Raw genomic sequence first — 15,393 nt, 5'->3', positions numbered from 1 at the left:
GAGGTAAGTGGTGATAATGGTAACCATGATGTTGGCTTTGATGGTGTCAGTGATGGTGATATTGGTGGTGGCGTTGTTTTCTGATGGTAGCAATGGTATTGGCGACAGTGAAAATGGCGGCAGTGTCATTTGCTTTGACAGTGACGGTGAAAATGGTAGCGGTAATGTTTGCCTTGACGATGGCAGTGACATTGCCCTTGATGGTGATGACGGTGATTATTGTGGTAACGGTAAGACCGACGTTGGCTTTGACTGTGGTGTGATGAGGATGATGGCGGTGGCACTGCCGGTGGTACGATGCCAGACGTCCCACGCACTTCCGGCTCGCGATTCGCGCCACCGCGTGTCCCCACGCTGCCCGGCGCTGGCGGGAGGCCCCTCCAGGTTGATGAGCGACAAGGCCTCCTCATCGCCCACTCCGTCCTCCAGGGAGAATCCCACCAGGGGCAACACCTCTTCAGTCACGACACGGGCAGGACGCGGAGGGGGAGGGGCGGGCATACGGCTCCGGTCAGAGTGGCTACAAGGATCCGGGGTAGGTCTAATCCCCTAATCCTACCCCTGATCCTAATTCTAAACCAAACCATGACCCTGATCCTAAACGTAACCCTGACCCGAACAATCAGCCTGACCCTGACCCCCCTGATAACTCCGACTCCCTAACAGGGGTCAGCAACCAACAACAAAAAGAGAAAAAAAATTCGAATTCGACAAAAAAATTATTTCAAGAGCCGCATTGGATGTAAATAACATCACCAAGCAGTCCTTAAAGAACCGCATGTGGCTCCGGAGCCCCAGGTTGCCAAAACCTGCCCTAGCATGTATGCATGTTGAAATTCTTTCACACCGCACGTAGCCAACCGTGCTAATCAGGGGTGCGGGGGAAGGACAACAAACTAAACACAAAGAGCAGTTATATTCTTGGTTCTTTCGGGAAAGTCACGTAGAAGGGAAACAATAAAATAATAAAAATAGAATACAATAATACAAATATAAAACAATAATGTTTTGTATTTTTTATTATTTTATTGTTTCCCTTCTACGTGGACTTTACCGAAAGAACCAAGAATATGAATCCCTGCAGTCACGAAAGCTTTAAATAAAAAAAAAAAAACAAAGAGCAGTTCTAAAGAAATCAGTTTACAATCTAAGATGATCTAAGTGCATAGCTTCATGGTGGCTTCCTAACATCGGAAGGAGCGTTCCAGACGGCCGCAGAAGCGTATCTGTAAGCGCGCGCGCGCGCGACGCGGCGACCATCTTTGGTCAACGGCTGGCCAACAGCAAGGCTGTGCCCCCCCCCCCCCCACCGAAAGATGAGAAGGAGTAGACGAACGGCTGGCGGCAGTTGACGCACGCGTTTCCACGTCCGCCGAGCAAGGGGTTGTTGGTGGAGCAACGATAGCACATAGGAATCAGCTCCTGTCGTCGGGAAATAAAAAAAAAAACACCCCCACCAGATATCTCACAGTTATTTATTTATCCATCCATTGTGACATCCCTGTCCATGCAAGTGTTTTTCCTCTGTTCCCCTAGACAGTGTCTCGCGTGTCCCCATTTGTCCTGCCTAGCACTTTACCCCTCTCGCGTCCACTGGACGTCGGGTACGGCTCTCCCGTCCGAAGGTACGAAACGTCCTGGTTTTTTTCCCAGTGTCCCAAAGCCCTTGTGAAAAATCAAAATTTGGAACTCGGATGGCAGTAGCAGTGGGCAGGGCCTATGCGCCGTGGGATTAGGGGCCATCCATTGAGTACGTACGCATGGAGGGGGGAGGGGGTGATTAACCCAAATGCATACGCTTGCGTATGGGGGGTCTACTGACAATGTAAGTACCCATAGGAAATGGGGGGGGGGGGTGGGGGGTGAAGCCTCGATAATAATTTGTCTACATTGGCCTTCAAATGAGTTAGATAGTCATGCAGTGGACTATCTGTCTGCTTAAACACGTTAATATGATTAATCGTTGATCGTTTCTGCGTGGATTAAATATTGGCCGTTCTATAGGATTCGGCGGGGGGGGGGGGGGGGGGGTGCAACAAGCGTACGTACTAAATGGATGGCACCTTAGCACGTGGTTCAGTGGGCATGGTTGCAAACACCTGCAGCAGCCAATAACACCTGCATATGCATGGTGGTCACTCATCCAAGCACTGTCCAGGCTCACAACCCTGAGCTTCCGGGATGCGATGAGATCAACCACATTCCGGGTGATCGAAAGGCATTCCCCCATACACCCTCAAGACATCCCAACACGGGTATGGAGGAGTGTGTAGGGGGGTGCAGTGTGGGGGGGGGGGGTGGTTGTGTGGGGAGAATGGGGGATCAGGCTTTCCGTTGGCACCACAGCCCCACAAATACTGCCCCCTTTCCCTCCCTGACCCTCCCCAAAAACGCCAACGCACGAGACACCTCGCTGTCCTGGAAGGGCTTTGAGCGAATGGTGATGCTGCCCAGCATCACGGCCTCCTGCAGCCGGGGCGGCACCCGCAGCGCCAGCAGACGCTCAAAGCAGTGGCGAGCCAGCTTGTAGGCGCCCAGCGCGCGGCTCTGTTTGGCCAGGGCATACAGAGTGTTCCTGCGGGGACAGCGGAGTCAGGCCCCACGTTTGTCAGTGCCTTTGTGGTGGTAGAGCACGCCTGTGATCCAGTGCAATGGAGGCAAGGGTTGGTGGTGTCGTCATCATCATCTTATTCATCATTGCCATCGTTAGCATCATCCTTAAGATGGTTAACATCATCGTTGTGTTCATAGCAATCATCATTGTCATCATCACCACACACAGTGGCGAGGTCAACACGCCCGGCCTCCTCGGTCTCTGTTTTTAAAGTCTCACCACCACAGTCTCTGGCATTTTGTCTTTTCCCCTGGTTTCCCACCTACAGTGAGGGAAAAAGTATTTGATCCCCTGCTGATTATGTACGTTTGCCCACTGACAAAGAAATTATCAGTCTATAATTTCAATGGCAGGTTTATTTGAACAGTGAGAGACAGAATAACAACAAAAAAATCCAGAAAAACACATCTCGAAAATGTTATAAATTGATTTGCATTTTAATGAGGGAAATAAGTACTTGACCCCTCTGCAAAACATGACTTAATACTTGGTGGCAAAACCCTTGTTGGCAATCACAGAGGTCAGACGTTTCTTGTAGTTGGCCACCAGGTTTGGACACATCTCAGGAGGGATTTTGTCCCACTCCTCTTTGCAGATCTTCTCCAAGTCATTAAGGTTTTGAGGCTGACGTTTGGCAACTCGATCCTTCAGCTCCCTCCACAGATTTTCTATGGGATTAAGGTCTGGAGACTGGCTAGGCCACTCCAGGACCTTAATGTGCTTCTTCTTGAGCCACTCCTTTGTTGCCTTGGCCATGTGTTTTGGGTCATTGTCATGCTGGAATACCCATCCACGACCCATTTTCAATGCCCTGGCTGAGGGAAGGAGGTTCTCACCCAAGATGTGACGGTACATGGCCCTGTCCATCGTCCCTTTGATGCGGTGAAGTTGTCTTGTCCCCTTAGCAGAAAAACACCCCCAAAGCATAATGTTTCCACCTCCAAGTTTGACGGTGGGGATGGTGTTCTTGGGGTCATAGGCAGCATTCCTCCTCCAAACACGGCGAGTTGAGTTGATGCCAAAGAGCTCCATTTTGATCTCATCTGACCACAACATTTTCACGCAGTTGTCCTCTGAATCATTCAGATGTTCATTGGCATACTTCAGACGGGCATGTATGTGCTTTCTTGAGCAGGGGAACCTTGCGGGCGCTGCAGGATTTCAGTCCTTCACGGCGTAGTGTGTTACCAATTGTTTTCTTGGTGACTATGGTCCCAGCTGCCTTGAGATCATTGACAAGATCATCCCGTGTAGTTCTGGGCTGATTCCTCACCGTTCTCATGATCATTGCAACTCCACGAGGTGAGATCTTGCATGGAGCCCCAGGCCGAGGGAGATTGACAGTTCTTTTGTGTTTCTTCCATTTGCGAATAATCGCACCAACTGTTGTCACCTTCTCACCAAGCTGCTTGGCAATGGTCTTGTAGCCCATTCCAGCCTTGTGTAGGTCTACAATCTTGTCCCTGACATCCTTGGAGAGCTCTTTGGTCTTGGCCATGGTGGAGAGTTTGGAATCTGATTGATTGCTTCTGTGGACAGGTGTCTTTTATACAGGTAACAAGCTGAGATTAGGAGCACTCCCTTTAAGAGTGTACTCCTAATCTCAGCTTGTTACCTGTATAAAAGAAACCTGTGAGCCAGAAATCTTTCTGACTGAGTGGGGGTCAAATACTTATTTCCCTCATTAAAATGCAAATCAATTTATAACATTTTTGACATGCGTTTTTCTGGATTTTGTTGTTGTTATTCTGTCTCTCACTGTTCAAATAAACCTACCATTAAAATTATAAACTGATCATTTCTTTGTCAGTGGGCAAACGTAGAAAATCAGCAGGGGATCAAATACTTTTTCCCTCACTGTATGGGTGCCACTCCACTGCCTGTCCTCGGTAACCTGCCCCCCTCCATCCTGCAGACGTCCCACCAATTAAAACGTCTGTTCACGATTGCTTTTACCTCTTCATGCCACGTTCCATTCCAAACTTTTTGGTTGTTCACTGTTCTGGTAAGGTATTCACAGTCTTTGTATCTTCTCCACTGCCAAAACATATTTTCTCAAGGTTTGTGTGAAGCTGCTAACAACTGGTGTTTCATTTCAGCGCTAATCCTATACAGCAGGGGTCCCCAACCCCCGGGCCGCACAGCAGGAGGTGAGCGTTGAGTCCGCGCGTGGCCCGCCCATTATTTTACTTATCACTTCCGTCCGCGCCTCTTTCCCGCACTGCGCACTTGTCTCAGTCACAGTGTTGGTAAGCCCACAAGCTCTAACCCCTAGTAGCCACAATGAGTAAGCCCACAAGCTCTAACCCCTAGTAGCCACAATGAGTAAGCCCACAAGCTCTAACCCCTAGTAGTCACAATGAGTAAGCCCACAAGCTCTAACCCCTAGTAGCCACAATGAGTAAGCCCACAAGCTCTAACCCCTAGTAGCCACAATGAGTAAGCCCACAAGCTCTAACCCCTAGTAGCCACAATGAGTAAGCCCACAAGCTCTAACCCCTAGTAGCCACAATGAGTAAGCCCACAAGCTCTAACCCCTAGTAGCCACAATGAGTAAGCCCACAAGCTCTAACCCCTAGTAGCCACAATGAGTAAGCCCACAAGCTCTAACCCCTAGTAGCCACAATGAGTAACAAATAAACGTCGCTGGAGAGCTTCTTTGAAAAGGGGGAAAGACCCAATGATGAACCCCCCCACCCCCCCGGGTCCGTAAGAAAATTGTCTTCCACGAAACCGGTCCCTGGTGCCAAAAAGGTTGGGGACCGCTGCTATAGTCATCCATTTAAATGAATGAAAGAAGGGATGGTTGAGTGAGTGAAATAATGAGTGTGGACCGAGCACTCACACTTTGGATATCCCCGGTGGGCTGTCTCGCCCCAGGCTGTGCAGGAGGAAGCGCGCGATGTTGAAGATCGACTCGGGAAGGTGAGATGTGAACGGTTCATCCTAGCACAACCAACAGGCGCAGGAAGCGTTAACGCCACTCCCCGTAAACACTCAACCCACGAAACAAACAGCTCTTGTATTGTACAATAGCACCTATAGCCTTTGTGTTGTGAGTTGTCCGATACCAGTTTCAAAGGTTGTAAATAAAAAAAGAATATTTATCACGGTTGATAAGCACATGCCCAAATATACAGGCGTCAGGGTCGGGATCGAATCCACCCCCTCCTGGATACCAGGCAAGGTAGTTAACATCTCGCCACCGCGACACGCCACCGTGATATTTGTTGTCATATTGGGATAAATTAAATCGCAGCTATCCTAGTGCACGGAGGTGTGTGTGGGACGCACGGTGTAGCGCTGGATGGAGTGGTAGGCGTAGTACAGCTCAGCCAGGTGCTGGAACTGCTCAAATTTCTTCAGCATCTCCTCCGCCTGCGCCGTGTCACCTGGCAAGCAGCGGCCAATTGGCCAGATGTGAGGTCGGGGTAGAGGTACAAGTGTGTCCAGCCAACTCTGATCTTTGTCTGCATTGTGTGCTGTGTTTGTGAGCCACGTGTGCTGTGTGTGTGTGCAATGTGTGTGTGTGTCTGCGTCCTGTATCTGTTCCCTGTGTGTACCACATGCGTACTCCATATGCGTGTGCGTGTGCCCTAAAACCGCGTGTGCCGTGTGTAACGTGCATGTGCTCGCTGTGTGTGTGCCGTGCATGCGTGCGCCACGTATGTGCCGTGTCGGTACCGTTCATTAGTGCACCATGTGTGCGCCGTTCATGCGTGCACCATGTGTGTGCCGTGTGGGTGCTATGCATGCGTGCGCCGTGTGTGTGTGCTGTGTGTGTGCTGTGTGGGTGCCGTGCATGCGTGCGCCGTGTGCGTGTGCCGTGCGTGTGCCGTGCGTGTGTCGTGCGTGTGTCGTGCGTGTGCGCCGCACTGCCGGCGATGTCCAGGCACTGTGTCGACAGCATCCAGTAGTAGTACGCCGCATCGTTGCTGCGACTCTCGGCGACTGCGTTGTGCGTCAGCGTCTCCAGCACGTGCACCGCCTCCCCACGCCGCCCCGCCTTGTGGAACGCTGTCGGCCCACAATCACAACCGCACCTCTCCATTAGCATCGTTGGTTTACGTACGGTGCAAAATAAGTTCAACATACATACATACATTACGGTGACCACAACCGCGACCTTGATGTGCTGTAATTGCTGTTTGCGTTAACTGCAAATAACAGAATCTCAAGCGCGCGATTTATCGCGTGCGTCGCGAGTGCACACACCAATGTACTGTCACACAGCACAACGTCAACGGCATTACACCACGGCCACATCGTACCACAACCACTGCCACCACCACATCACACCACACCATCGCCGCATCACATCACCCTCACTACCGCATAACATCACCGCAACCGGCACCAAAATTCCATGACAACGCCAACACCGCATCGCATAACATCGCCACCACATCGCGACACCACACAACCGACGTTGCAACGCAAACCGATGGAGGAGGGTGCAGGACGTGCCTTTCTGCGCCTCCTCAAAGCGGTCGTTCTCCGCGAGCCAGCGAGCGTATGGCACAAACGTCCCGTCGCGCAACTCGGGGTGCCGCTCCGCCAGCGCGAACGCCTGCCAGTTCGGGGACGGAGACAGACAACAGAGCAGTTGTTATTGGGGGTGCAGGCGGTGCAACCGCACCGGGGTGCAAAAAGTCGGTGGGGATCCTGGTGCCGGTCTAGGGAAAAATTGGGACAGATGGTTGAATTTCATTTCTTGCACCAGGGGCCATACCAGCCATGCTACGCCACAGGGGTCAGGCAGAGAAGGACAGACACAATGAGTGACTACAGATGCAGTGCTATGAACCTAGCTACCTGAAATCCATTCCTGGTCAAGGCTCACATCAGTGGGCAACCTGCACCAACCAGCATGGTGCGGTATGGTCAAACAGCCCCCATGATCGACGTTGTGCAGAGAAGCCTTCATCCAGCAGTTGATTGACAAAGGACTGTATAGGTGAAGCGAGTGAGGGAGTTGATGAAGAGATGAAGGTGACGTCCCATTATCACCCCTTGTTGCAGAAGTACGTGGTTCATATCCCAAAGGCTACCCTGGTTAATACTGCATGTGTATCAACCATAAACTGCACACCGTCTGCTTAACAGCAGATGTTAAAGATCCCGTGACATTCTAAAAGTGTAGGCCATGTGTGCTGCCGTCATGGATCAAATTTGAAAAATTACTCGATTTTGGATTGAACATAGCAACCATTGCTCCCTACTGGCATACGACTCCCCACTTTGCAGGCCGGTGCTGAGTCACGTTTTGCCGCACAAAGACAGCTGTCATGGGGGGGGTCAACCTTCCATTGGTTGAGATGAAATGTGATGCAAGGCACTTTTAAGATGCAAAGGTATTTAAGTAAGCGCCCTGTAAACGAAAATATAATTATACTCTTAGCTCTTTCGGTAAAGTCACGTTGAAGGGAAACAATAAAATAATAAAAAATATATAAAACAATAAATAATAAACAATAAAATTATATATTTTTTTTATTATTTTATTGTTTCCCTTCAACGTGACTTTACCGAAAGAGCTAAGAATATGAATTTACTGCAGTCACGAAAGCTTTAAATCAAAGCAAAATATAATTTTTATGACTGAGGGCATAGCCGATCGGTTGAGGTGTGCGATGATGCGGGCCAGAGAGAGAGAGAGAGAGTGGAAGGGGGGTGCGGGGAGTGGGGGGCAGGGCGTGGTGCGTGACGAGCGGCCCACCTCGTCCCAGTGTCGTGTCTCCACGTGCAGCCGCAGCAGGGCGGCCCAGTCCCCCATCTTGCCGTAGGCCTCGGCCGCGTAGCCGTGCTGGCCCAGCCTCTGCAGGTGCTGGGCACACAGCGCCAGCGATTCGCGATCTGCCTTGTCCATGCGGCGCGCCACCTCCACCAGCCTGCATGCGCACGCACGCAGGTGGGGGCACAGACGTAGGGGGAAAAAAAAAAAAAAACAATACAATACAGTTCACTTAAAACAAAAAAATTTATCAATTGGAAAGGAGGCGTCCCATTTAATTCCTTACACCTGGGCTCATGACAACCATGCTATGCCAACAGAAAAGGGAGCCAGAGAAATTCACTACACTGGAGATACCAGTTTAATTACAGGCTGCTGTTTGGATTTGAACCCAAGATCTCAGCAATGCAAGCTTTGTGCAGAATGGAAACGGCAACAAGACAGAGACCTGTTACATAAGGCAGAGACCCAGAGAATGAGAAAGGTGTATAGGATTTGGGTAAGAGAGAGACAGGAAGAGGCAGACAGATACAAAAGGTGGTGGTGGTGATAAGTATTATAACATAGATGTTGCACATTCTAATGATGCTGATTGTGGTGAAGTTATTGATGCATATAGTGATACTGCTGGCATTTCAGATTTCGCTGATGATCATGAAATGGTGGTGGCTATGATAATGCTCATAACGCCAATGTGGCTGATACTGCTGATGTTGACGACGTTCGTAATGATGTTGCAGACGCTAACAACGGTAAATAATTGCTGATGCTGCTGCTGACATTAAGGAAACCGCTGATGCTACAGAAGCTGCAAGTGGTGATGTCGATGATAATGCTGATGCTACCGACGCTCGCAACAATATCGACGAGACTGCCAGCAATTTTGCCGATTAGAGGCAGTGCTGGTGGACATGGCAGTAAAAACGTGTACACGTGTCGCGGCTCACATGTCAACCCATCCGTTCTGCCCGATGATTTCAATCGCCTTGACATTCTCTCCGGCTGCCAGGTACATGTCGGCAGCGGCGCGGGGGTCCTTGACCGCCTGCGCCCAGTCCGCCTGCTTGCGCATGAGCAGCCGCGTGTCCTTGGGGTCGCCCGACGCCACAAACTCCTGCGTTGGGTGCACGAGGGTGGCGGAAAGGACGTTGAAAGGTTCACTCGCTTGCTACTCCACTTGCTCGCTCGCACATTCACTTGCTCACTCACTCGCTCATTAATTTTTCGTCCTCGTATTCATCCGCTCACTTTCTCGGTCGATCACTTGCACACACCGTTAATCACTCGCTTTCTCATCTGTGGAATTTATCGCTCACTCTCTTGCACATTTACTAGCTTAAACATTTACTTTCTCGCTCATTCGCTCAGTTGACCGCTCGTGCATTTCATTGCTCACTGGGTCACCTCATTCACTCAGCCACGAGCTCACACATTCACTTGCTCCCTTTCTCGCTCATTCAATCAATAACCTCGCTCATGTTCTCGCTCGCTCAAACTTACTCACTCTCTCGTTTAGCCACTTACTGACTCAGCCGTTCGTACGCTCCCCGGTACTTCACGCCAAATGGCGCAGCTTCCCAGGTCCACACCTGGGCGTGTCAAGGGGCAATGCGCAAGGGTCAGGTCGGGGAGGGGGTGCGGTGTGCACCTTGGCGCAGTCGAACATGCGCAGGTCGGAGTACATGGTGAGAGCCCGGCTCTCGTGGCCGGCACGCTTGTAGAGTTTGGCGGCGTCGTGGAAGCGTCCGCGGTGGGCGTGCACATCCGCCAGGAACAGCTCCTGGGCACTCTCGCCACGCCGCCGCCGCTCCTGGAGGGGTGGCGGGGGGGGCAGCACCCACGACGTGCGAGTGGGGTCTAGGCCGCTGGTGTCGGACTACACTGCAGGGCCGCGTAAGTGGCCCTGGAGTAAGGGTGACCAGGGGGTTTAATCCAAAATGTGACTATCGTGAACTCCGTTCATTTTTCTTTACAAACATTTAAATCGTCCAATTGTGCACATTTACAAGATCATCAGGGGCTACTGACTAATGTAACTTTTGCGCAGCGTTAGTGTCCCTAACTATGACACAAAACATGAAAAAATAACATTGAATTTACTTTTCATTTTCCCAGAGGATAACATTGTGTGGGAGTGGTAGTGTAGCGGTTAGCGCGCTGCGCTACGAACCTGATCGCCCGAGTTCGATTCCCGCTCACGGCCAACACCAGTGATGATTATCTGAACCGGTCCTGAGCCTTCCCTAGGTCGACTCAGCCTCAAATGAGTACCTGGTGTGGTGTGTAATTATCGCCACTAGGGAGACAAAGGCAGTCGGGTGTGGTGCTGGCCACCCACCCCCTAGTGTACCGTTCCGGCCTTCATAGGTGCTCGCTAACAGCACTTGCCCCTACAGTCTGCTAAGGCTATACGGGGGATTTATGTTTTGTTTTGTCAGCTTGGTATGTTTTCCCCCTATATATTTGTCCCAGGAAAGAATGTTCATTTCCCACAGAAAAACTAAAATTCCGGATTTTTGGTCCCATTTCAAATATTTGCGCCACCTTTTTTTCTCTAAAATAATTTACAGTCTGATATCAATCCATTACCAGATGATGGCCTCCTCATGCCGTATTGGTCGGCGGGCTTATTATTCGACCATACGCCACCGCAATCTCAGGCCAGGTTGATGAAGAAGGGGAGGGGGTCCCAAAAGCTGTTCAGATATCACTCGCGACCGATGCTAGCCATTGTCGGGACTCAAACTCAGGTTGTCCGGGTTTATAGCGCAGTGTGCTAACTCGTGTGCCACCGCTCACCTCTATGCTGTAGATGAGCTCCAGGTATCTGAGATCCCTCACTCGGATAAAAGCCTGGGGTGGGTATCACACATAGTAGGTGTCACACAACTGTGGTTGCAGTGGTGGTGATTATCACAGAATGGTGGTGGTTGTAGCGATGGTCGTTGCAGTTGTAGCGGCGGTTGCAGTGGTGGTAGTTGTAGCAGTAGTGATGATCGTGGCTGTATCGGTGGTGTGGCTATTGTGGTGGTATGTATGGACGTTGAAATTATTTTGCACCGTACGTAGCCAACCGTGCTAATCGGAGGTGTGGGGGAAGGACAACAAACTAAACACAAGCAGCAGTTCTAAAGAAATTAGTTTTCAATAAAAGTGATATAAGCAGTGGTGGTGGTATAAGTGGAATTGGGGGTGCCGTCCTGCCGAGCCACCTTCTTGGCCGTGTCAAAGTCGAGCCCTTCGAGCGCTTCCAGCGCCAGCTGCCGCCAGTCGGTCTCCGTGACCCCGAGGCATGCGATCTGGTACGCCTGCTGGTACAACCCGCGCTCCAGGTACTGGTACATGGGCGCCGACTGTCCACGCATGCACGCACGCACACACACATAAAGTAAATGACAAAGCTCCCCCCCAATAGCTGTATAGAATGTGGGGGCAAGTGCTATTAGCTAGCACCTGTAAATGCCAGCATAGTGCATAAGGCGGTTATGTGACCAGCATCACCGCCTGGCCGCCTTTGTCTCCCCAGTGCTGCCGTTTACTTATTGCACCAACTTCTCATTGAAGGCGGGGTCGACCTAGGGGACACCCAGGACTGGTTCAGATATCCATCACTGACGTTGGTTGTGGGCAGGGATTACACTCATGTTTGCTACGAATGAAAGTGCTATAAACCTCAGTGTCTAACTCAAGTGTCTAACTCAGTGTCTCTCTGTGCCTCTCAATGTATTTCTTGTAACTCTCCAAATCTGTTTCTCTGTGCCAGTCGATTATCCGTCCATGTCTGTCTGTGTCCGTCTCCACGTGCCTCTACACATATCTCCGCGGCTCTTGCTTTGGCAATCTGTCTCTGTTTCTCCTCTCTGCCCCGTCGACACAGCGCCCCCCCAAGCAGCCTCGACACGTCCATCGTCCGTCACTCACGGGGTCAGAGAAGCCACCGGCTTACCTGCGGCACCTCGACGGCCGACATTGAGAAGACGTGCAGGCAGAAGATCTTGGAGCCGTTGTACCCGACCACGAAGCCCTGCAACTTCTGCTGGTGCACGGGCAGGTCGCTCGCCTTGATGTTGAGCAGCCCGCCGCCCGAGAAGCACAGCATGTCCTCGCACTGCGTGTTCCACGCCACGCTGTTCGCATTCGGCTCCTGGTAAGGAAGTGCACACAGCCAGATGCAAGCACGCGCGTGCGTGCACGCGCACGCCAGCAAACGCGCACGATAAACGTCAACATTACCAACAACGATGATGCAGAGAGCGATTGTGAGAGAGCCACAAATCACCCGTGACTCAAATTTGTCGTGGGTTTTATTGGGGGGGGGGGGGTTGATGTAGCAGCAGCAGCCTACAACACCAGTTGTACACATTATGGGAATCAATCCAAGCACCACCCAGGCTCAATACTGTTTAGCTTCTGCGATCGGGCAGCGCGTCCGGAGTGATTCAGTGACGGGCGACGCGTCCGTAACGCGCGAGCCGAACGTTGGGCACATCACTACGTAGTTGCGGTGACGCCGCCGCAGCCATGCAAGAGGGCAGGCACCTGGAAGAGCAGCTCGCGCGTGCGCAGGTCGTACACGAGACACACGTTGTGCTCGTCCACCACGGCCAGCTTGTTGCGCGACGTGCTCATGTCCAGGCAGCGCACTGACGTCGCCTGCTTGAGCAGCACGATTGGGAAAAGGTTGTCCACGAAGATCTTCAGGATCTGAGAGACGAAGAGAGTAGGAGATGGCGGGAATGGAGCGACAGGTGACAGGGACAAGACCGTCCGACAGAAATATATCGAATTATCAAAAGCCAAACAGTGGTCAGTTTGCTTATTCGTTTGCCCTTGTGCTTTTACGTACATGTGTGTGTGTGTGTGTCCGTTTGTAAGTGGGTAGTGTAGTGGTTAGCACACTGCGCTATGAACCCGACCACCCAAGTTCAATTCCCGCTCACGGCCAACACCGGTGACGATTATCTGAACCGGTCCTGGGCCTCCCCTAGGTCGACTCAGCCTCAAATGAGTACCTGGTGCGGTGTGTAAACATCGCTACTAGGGAGACAAAGGCGGTCAGGCGTGGTGCTGGCCACCCACCCCCTCGTGTACCGTTCAGGCCTTCATAAGTGCTCGCTAACAGCACTTGCCCCTACAGTCTGTTCAGGCTAAACGGGGAATTTTGTTTGTTTGGTTTGTTTTAGCAGCATGGTATTTTCCCCTTATACAATATTTCTTCCAGGAAAGAATATTCGTTTCCCACAAAAAACTAAAATTCTCGATTTTTGGTCCCCCTTCAAATATTTGTGCCACCTTTTTTTCTCTAAAATAATTTACAGTCCATCAATCCACTACGAGATGATGGCCTCCTCGTGACGTATTGGTCAGCGGGGTTATTATTCGACCATACTTACGGGGGATCTTTGTCTTTGTTTGTAAGTGGACGTGTGTATTTGTGTGCGTATGGCCTCCCCTAGATCGAGTACTGAACAAGGGGTGTGAACATCACCAATGGGGAGACAAAGATAGAAGGGCGTTCCGCTGGTCACACCACCCCCTCGTTTGCTTTGCTAGCGCAAGATAGGTGCTCGCTTACAAGACTTGCCCCAACAGCCTGTGTAGGCTACACGAGAGATCTTAGTCATTTTGGTCATTAGAGGTCAAAATGTATGTGTGGGTGATATGAGACTATACATTTTTGTTCAATGTTTGCGTTATGTATGAGAGTGTTGCCGCTGCTATATGGAAGATCTTTCTTTTTTTTCTTTTGACGTGTGTGTTTGCGCCTGTGTGTATGTGTGTACAGTGCTGCCAACCGAGTGATCTTGTTGCCATATCTAGCTCAGTGGTTCTTAACATTTACTGCAGCCTTGCACCCCTTTTGGTCTTCAATGTTTTATAATGTTCATAAACACACCGTGTTTGATGAAACAAAGTAGTTGTAACTTATGTTCCCCGTGCTTCATTTGCGTTTTTGATGATTTACCTTAAAGAAAAATCTGGCCATGTCTCGCAATCCCAGAAAGGGAATCTCGCACCCCCAGGGGGGTGCATGCACCCCAGGTTAAGAAGAACCACTGCTCTAGTGTCTTACTGGGATGAGGAGATGACGTAGATCTAGGATCGAGTGCCACGTGTGTGTTAAGGATCCTGCATCAGTTTACTCTGTTTAATCCTCAGTAAATTGTCTAGTGACACGATTCCAGACCTGTATATAGGATCCCGCACCAGTTCACCTACTTTTTAATATATGGCAAATTGCTGAGTAAAATGTTTAACAACTTTAGAAGGTCTATACATACCCCCTCCTCCTACTCACAAGGGTATGTGTGTTTTACGTTGTTGTTATAAGCATTCGTCAAGTCATCGCAGTCGATGAACCCACCAAGGTCTGTCCCATGACCTCCTGCCAGCGGGGCCTTCGACACTGCACATGATAGCCTTGAAGTGCACCTAGCCTGGCATGAGTACCGTGGTGACATCACTTATTGGAATACCAGGGTGGGTGGGGTGGTGGGGGGGATATTTGTCTATTTGTTATCTGGCTACTTGTTGAGGTTCGTTTGCTGACGTTCTACATTTAGCGTTTTTGGCTGCTATAAATTTTCACACGCTGATAAGCCACTTTGTTGAGCTATCATTTGTGGCCATATCGCTTCTGAAACATAATTAATAGCTCAGTGGGCCTTACCTGGTAAAATAAGAAAATTATTAGTTTATTTATAGTAATACGTTTTTACCCTTTTATCTGGCACCAAAACTGACACCTTTATACAATGGGTTCGTGCAGTAATTTTGGTGCCAGATAAAAGGGTATCTTGCTACTGGCAAAGGAGGTCTCAAAGTGTAGTTTATTTATTCAATTGTAGTTTATTTGCTTACCTTTCCTATACTTTTCACTCCTATAGTTTTTTTGGTACTGTTTGTTGTAACTTTCTGACCCACCTCTATTGGACGTCTGTGAAAAGAGCTTTACAGGTCATCGGATTTCTCCAAGATAAATAAAGATTCTGATGCTCATTAGGAGTTCAGAATCATCAGAATATGTATTTACACTTGAGGAATC

General features: G+C 50.3%; 1 protein-coding gene across 1 annotated transcript in view; it reads right to left on the bottom strand.

The window, feature by feature from the left end:
* IFT122 (intraflagellar transport 122) overlaps positions 1-15,393 on the bottom strand; it is a 34,418-nt gene that overhangs the window by 6,850 nt on the left and 12,175 nt on the right. Inside the window, exons 13-26 of the mRNA XM_032971333.2 lie at positions 12,888-13,052; positions 12,295-12,492; positions 11,561-11,701; positions 11,148-11,201; positions 9,997-10,158; positions 9,296-9,462; positions 8,334-8,505; positions 7,082-7,184; positions 6,491-6,631; positions 5,909-6,006; positions 5,460-5,560; positions 2,410-2,575; positions 1,311-1,422; positions 318-455 (exon numbers count right to left, since the gene is read on the bottom strand). Of these exons, the coding sequence (XP_032827224.2) occupies positions 318-455; positions 1,311-1,422; positions 2,410-2,575; positions 5,460-5,560; positions 5,909-6,006; positions 6,491-6,631; positions 7,082-7,184; positions 8,334-8,505; positions 9,296-9,462; positions 9,997-10,158; positions 11,148-11,201; positions 11,561-11,701; positions 12,295-12,492; positions 12,888-13,052 (1,918 nt within the window). The remainder of the gene's footprint in view (positions 1-317; positions 456-1,310; positions 1,423-2,409; positions 2,576-5,459; positions 5,561-5,908; positions 6,007-6,490; positions 6,632-7,081; positions 7,185-8,333; positions 8,506-9,295; positions 9,463-9,996; positions 10,159-11,147; positions 11,202-11,560; positions 11,702-12,294; positions 12,493-12,887; positions 13,053-15,393) is intronic.

This window comes from Petromyzon marinus, chromosome 46 (genome assembly GCF_048934315.1).
Source record: "Petromyzon marinus isolate PM22_M1 ecotype Great Lakes invasive population chromosome 46, UKy_Petmar_22M1.pri1.0, whole genome shotgun sequence".
Taxonomy (NCBI): domain Eukaryota; kingdom Metazoa; phylum Chordata; class Hyperoartia; order Petromyzontiformes; family Petromyzontidae; genus Petromyzon; species Petromyzon marinus.
This window is presented reverse-complemented; position numbering and strand designations above follow the sequence as displayed.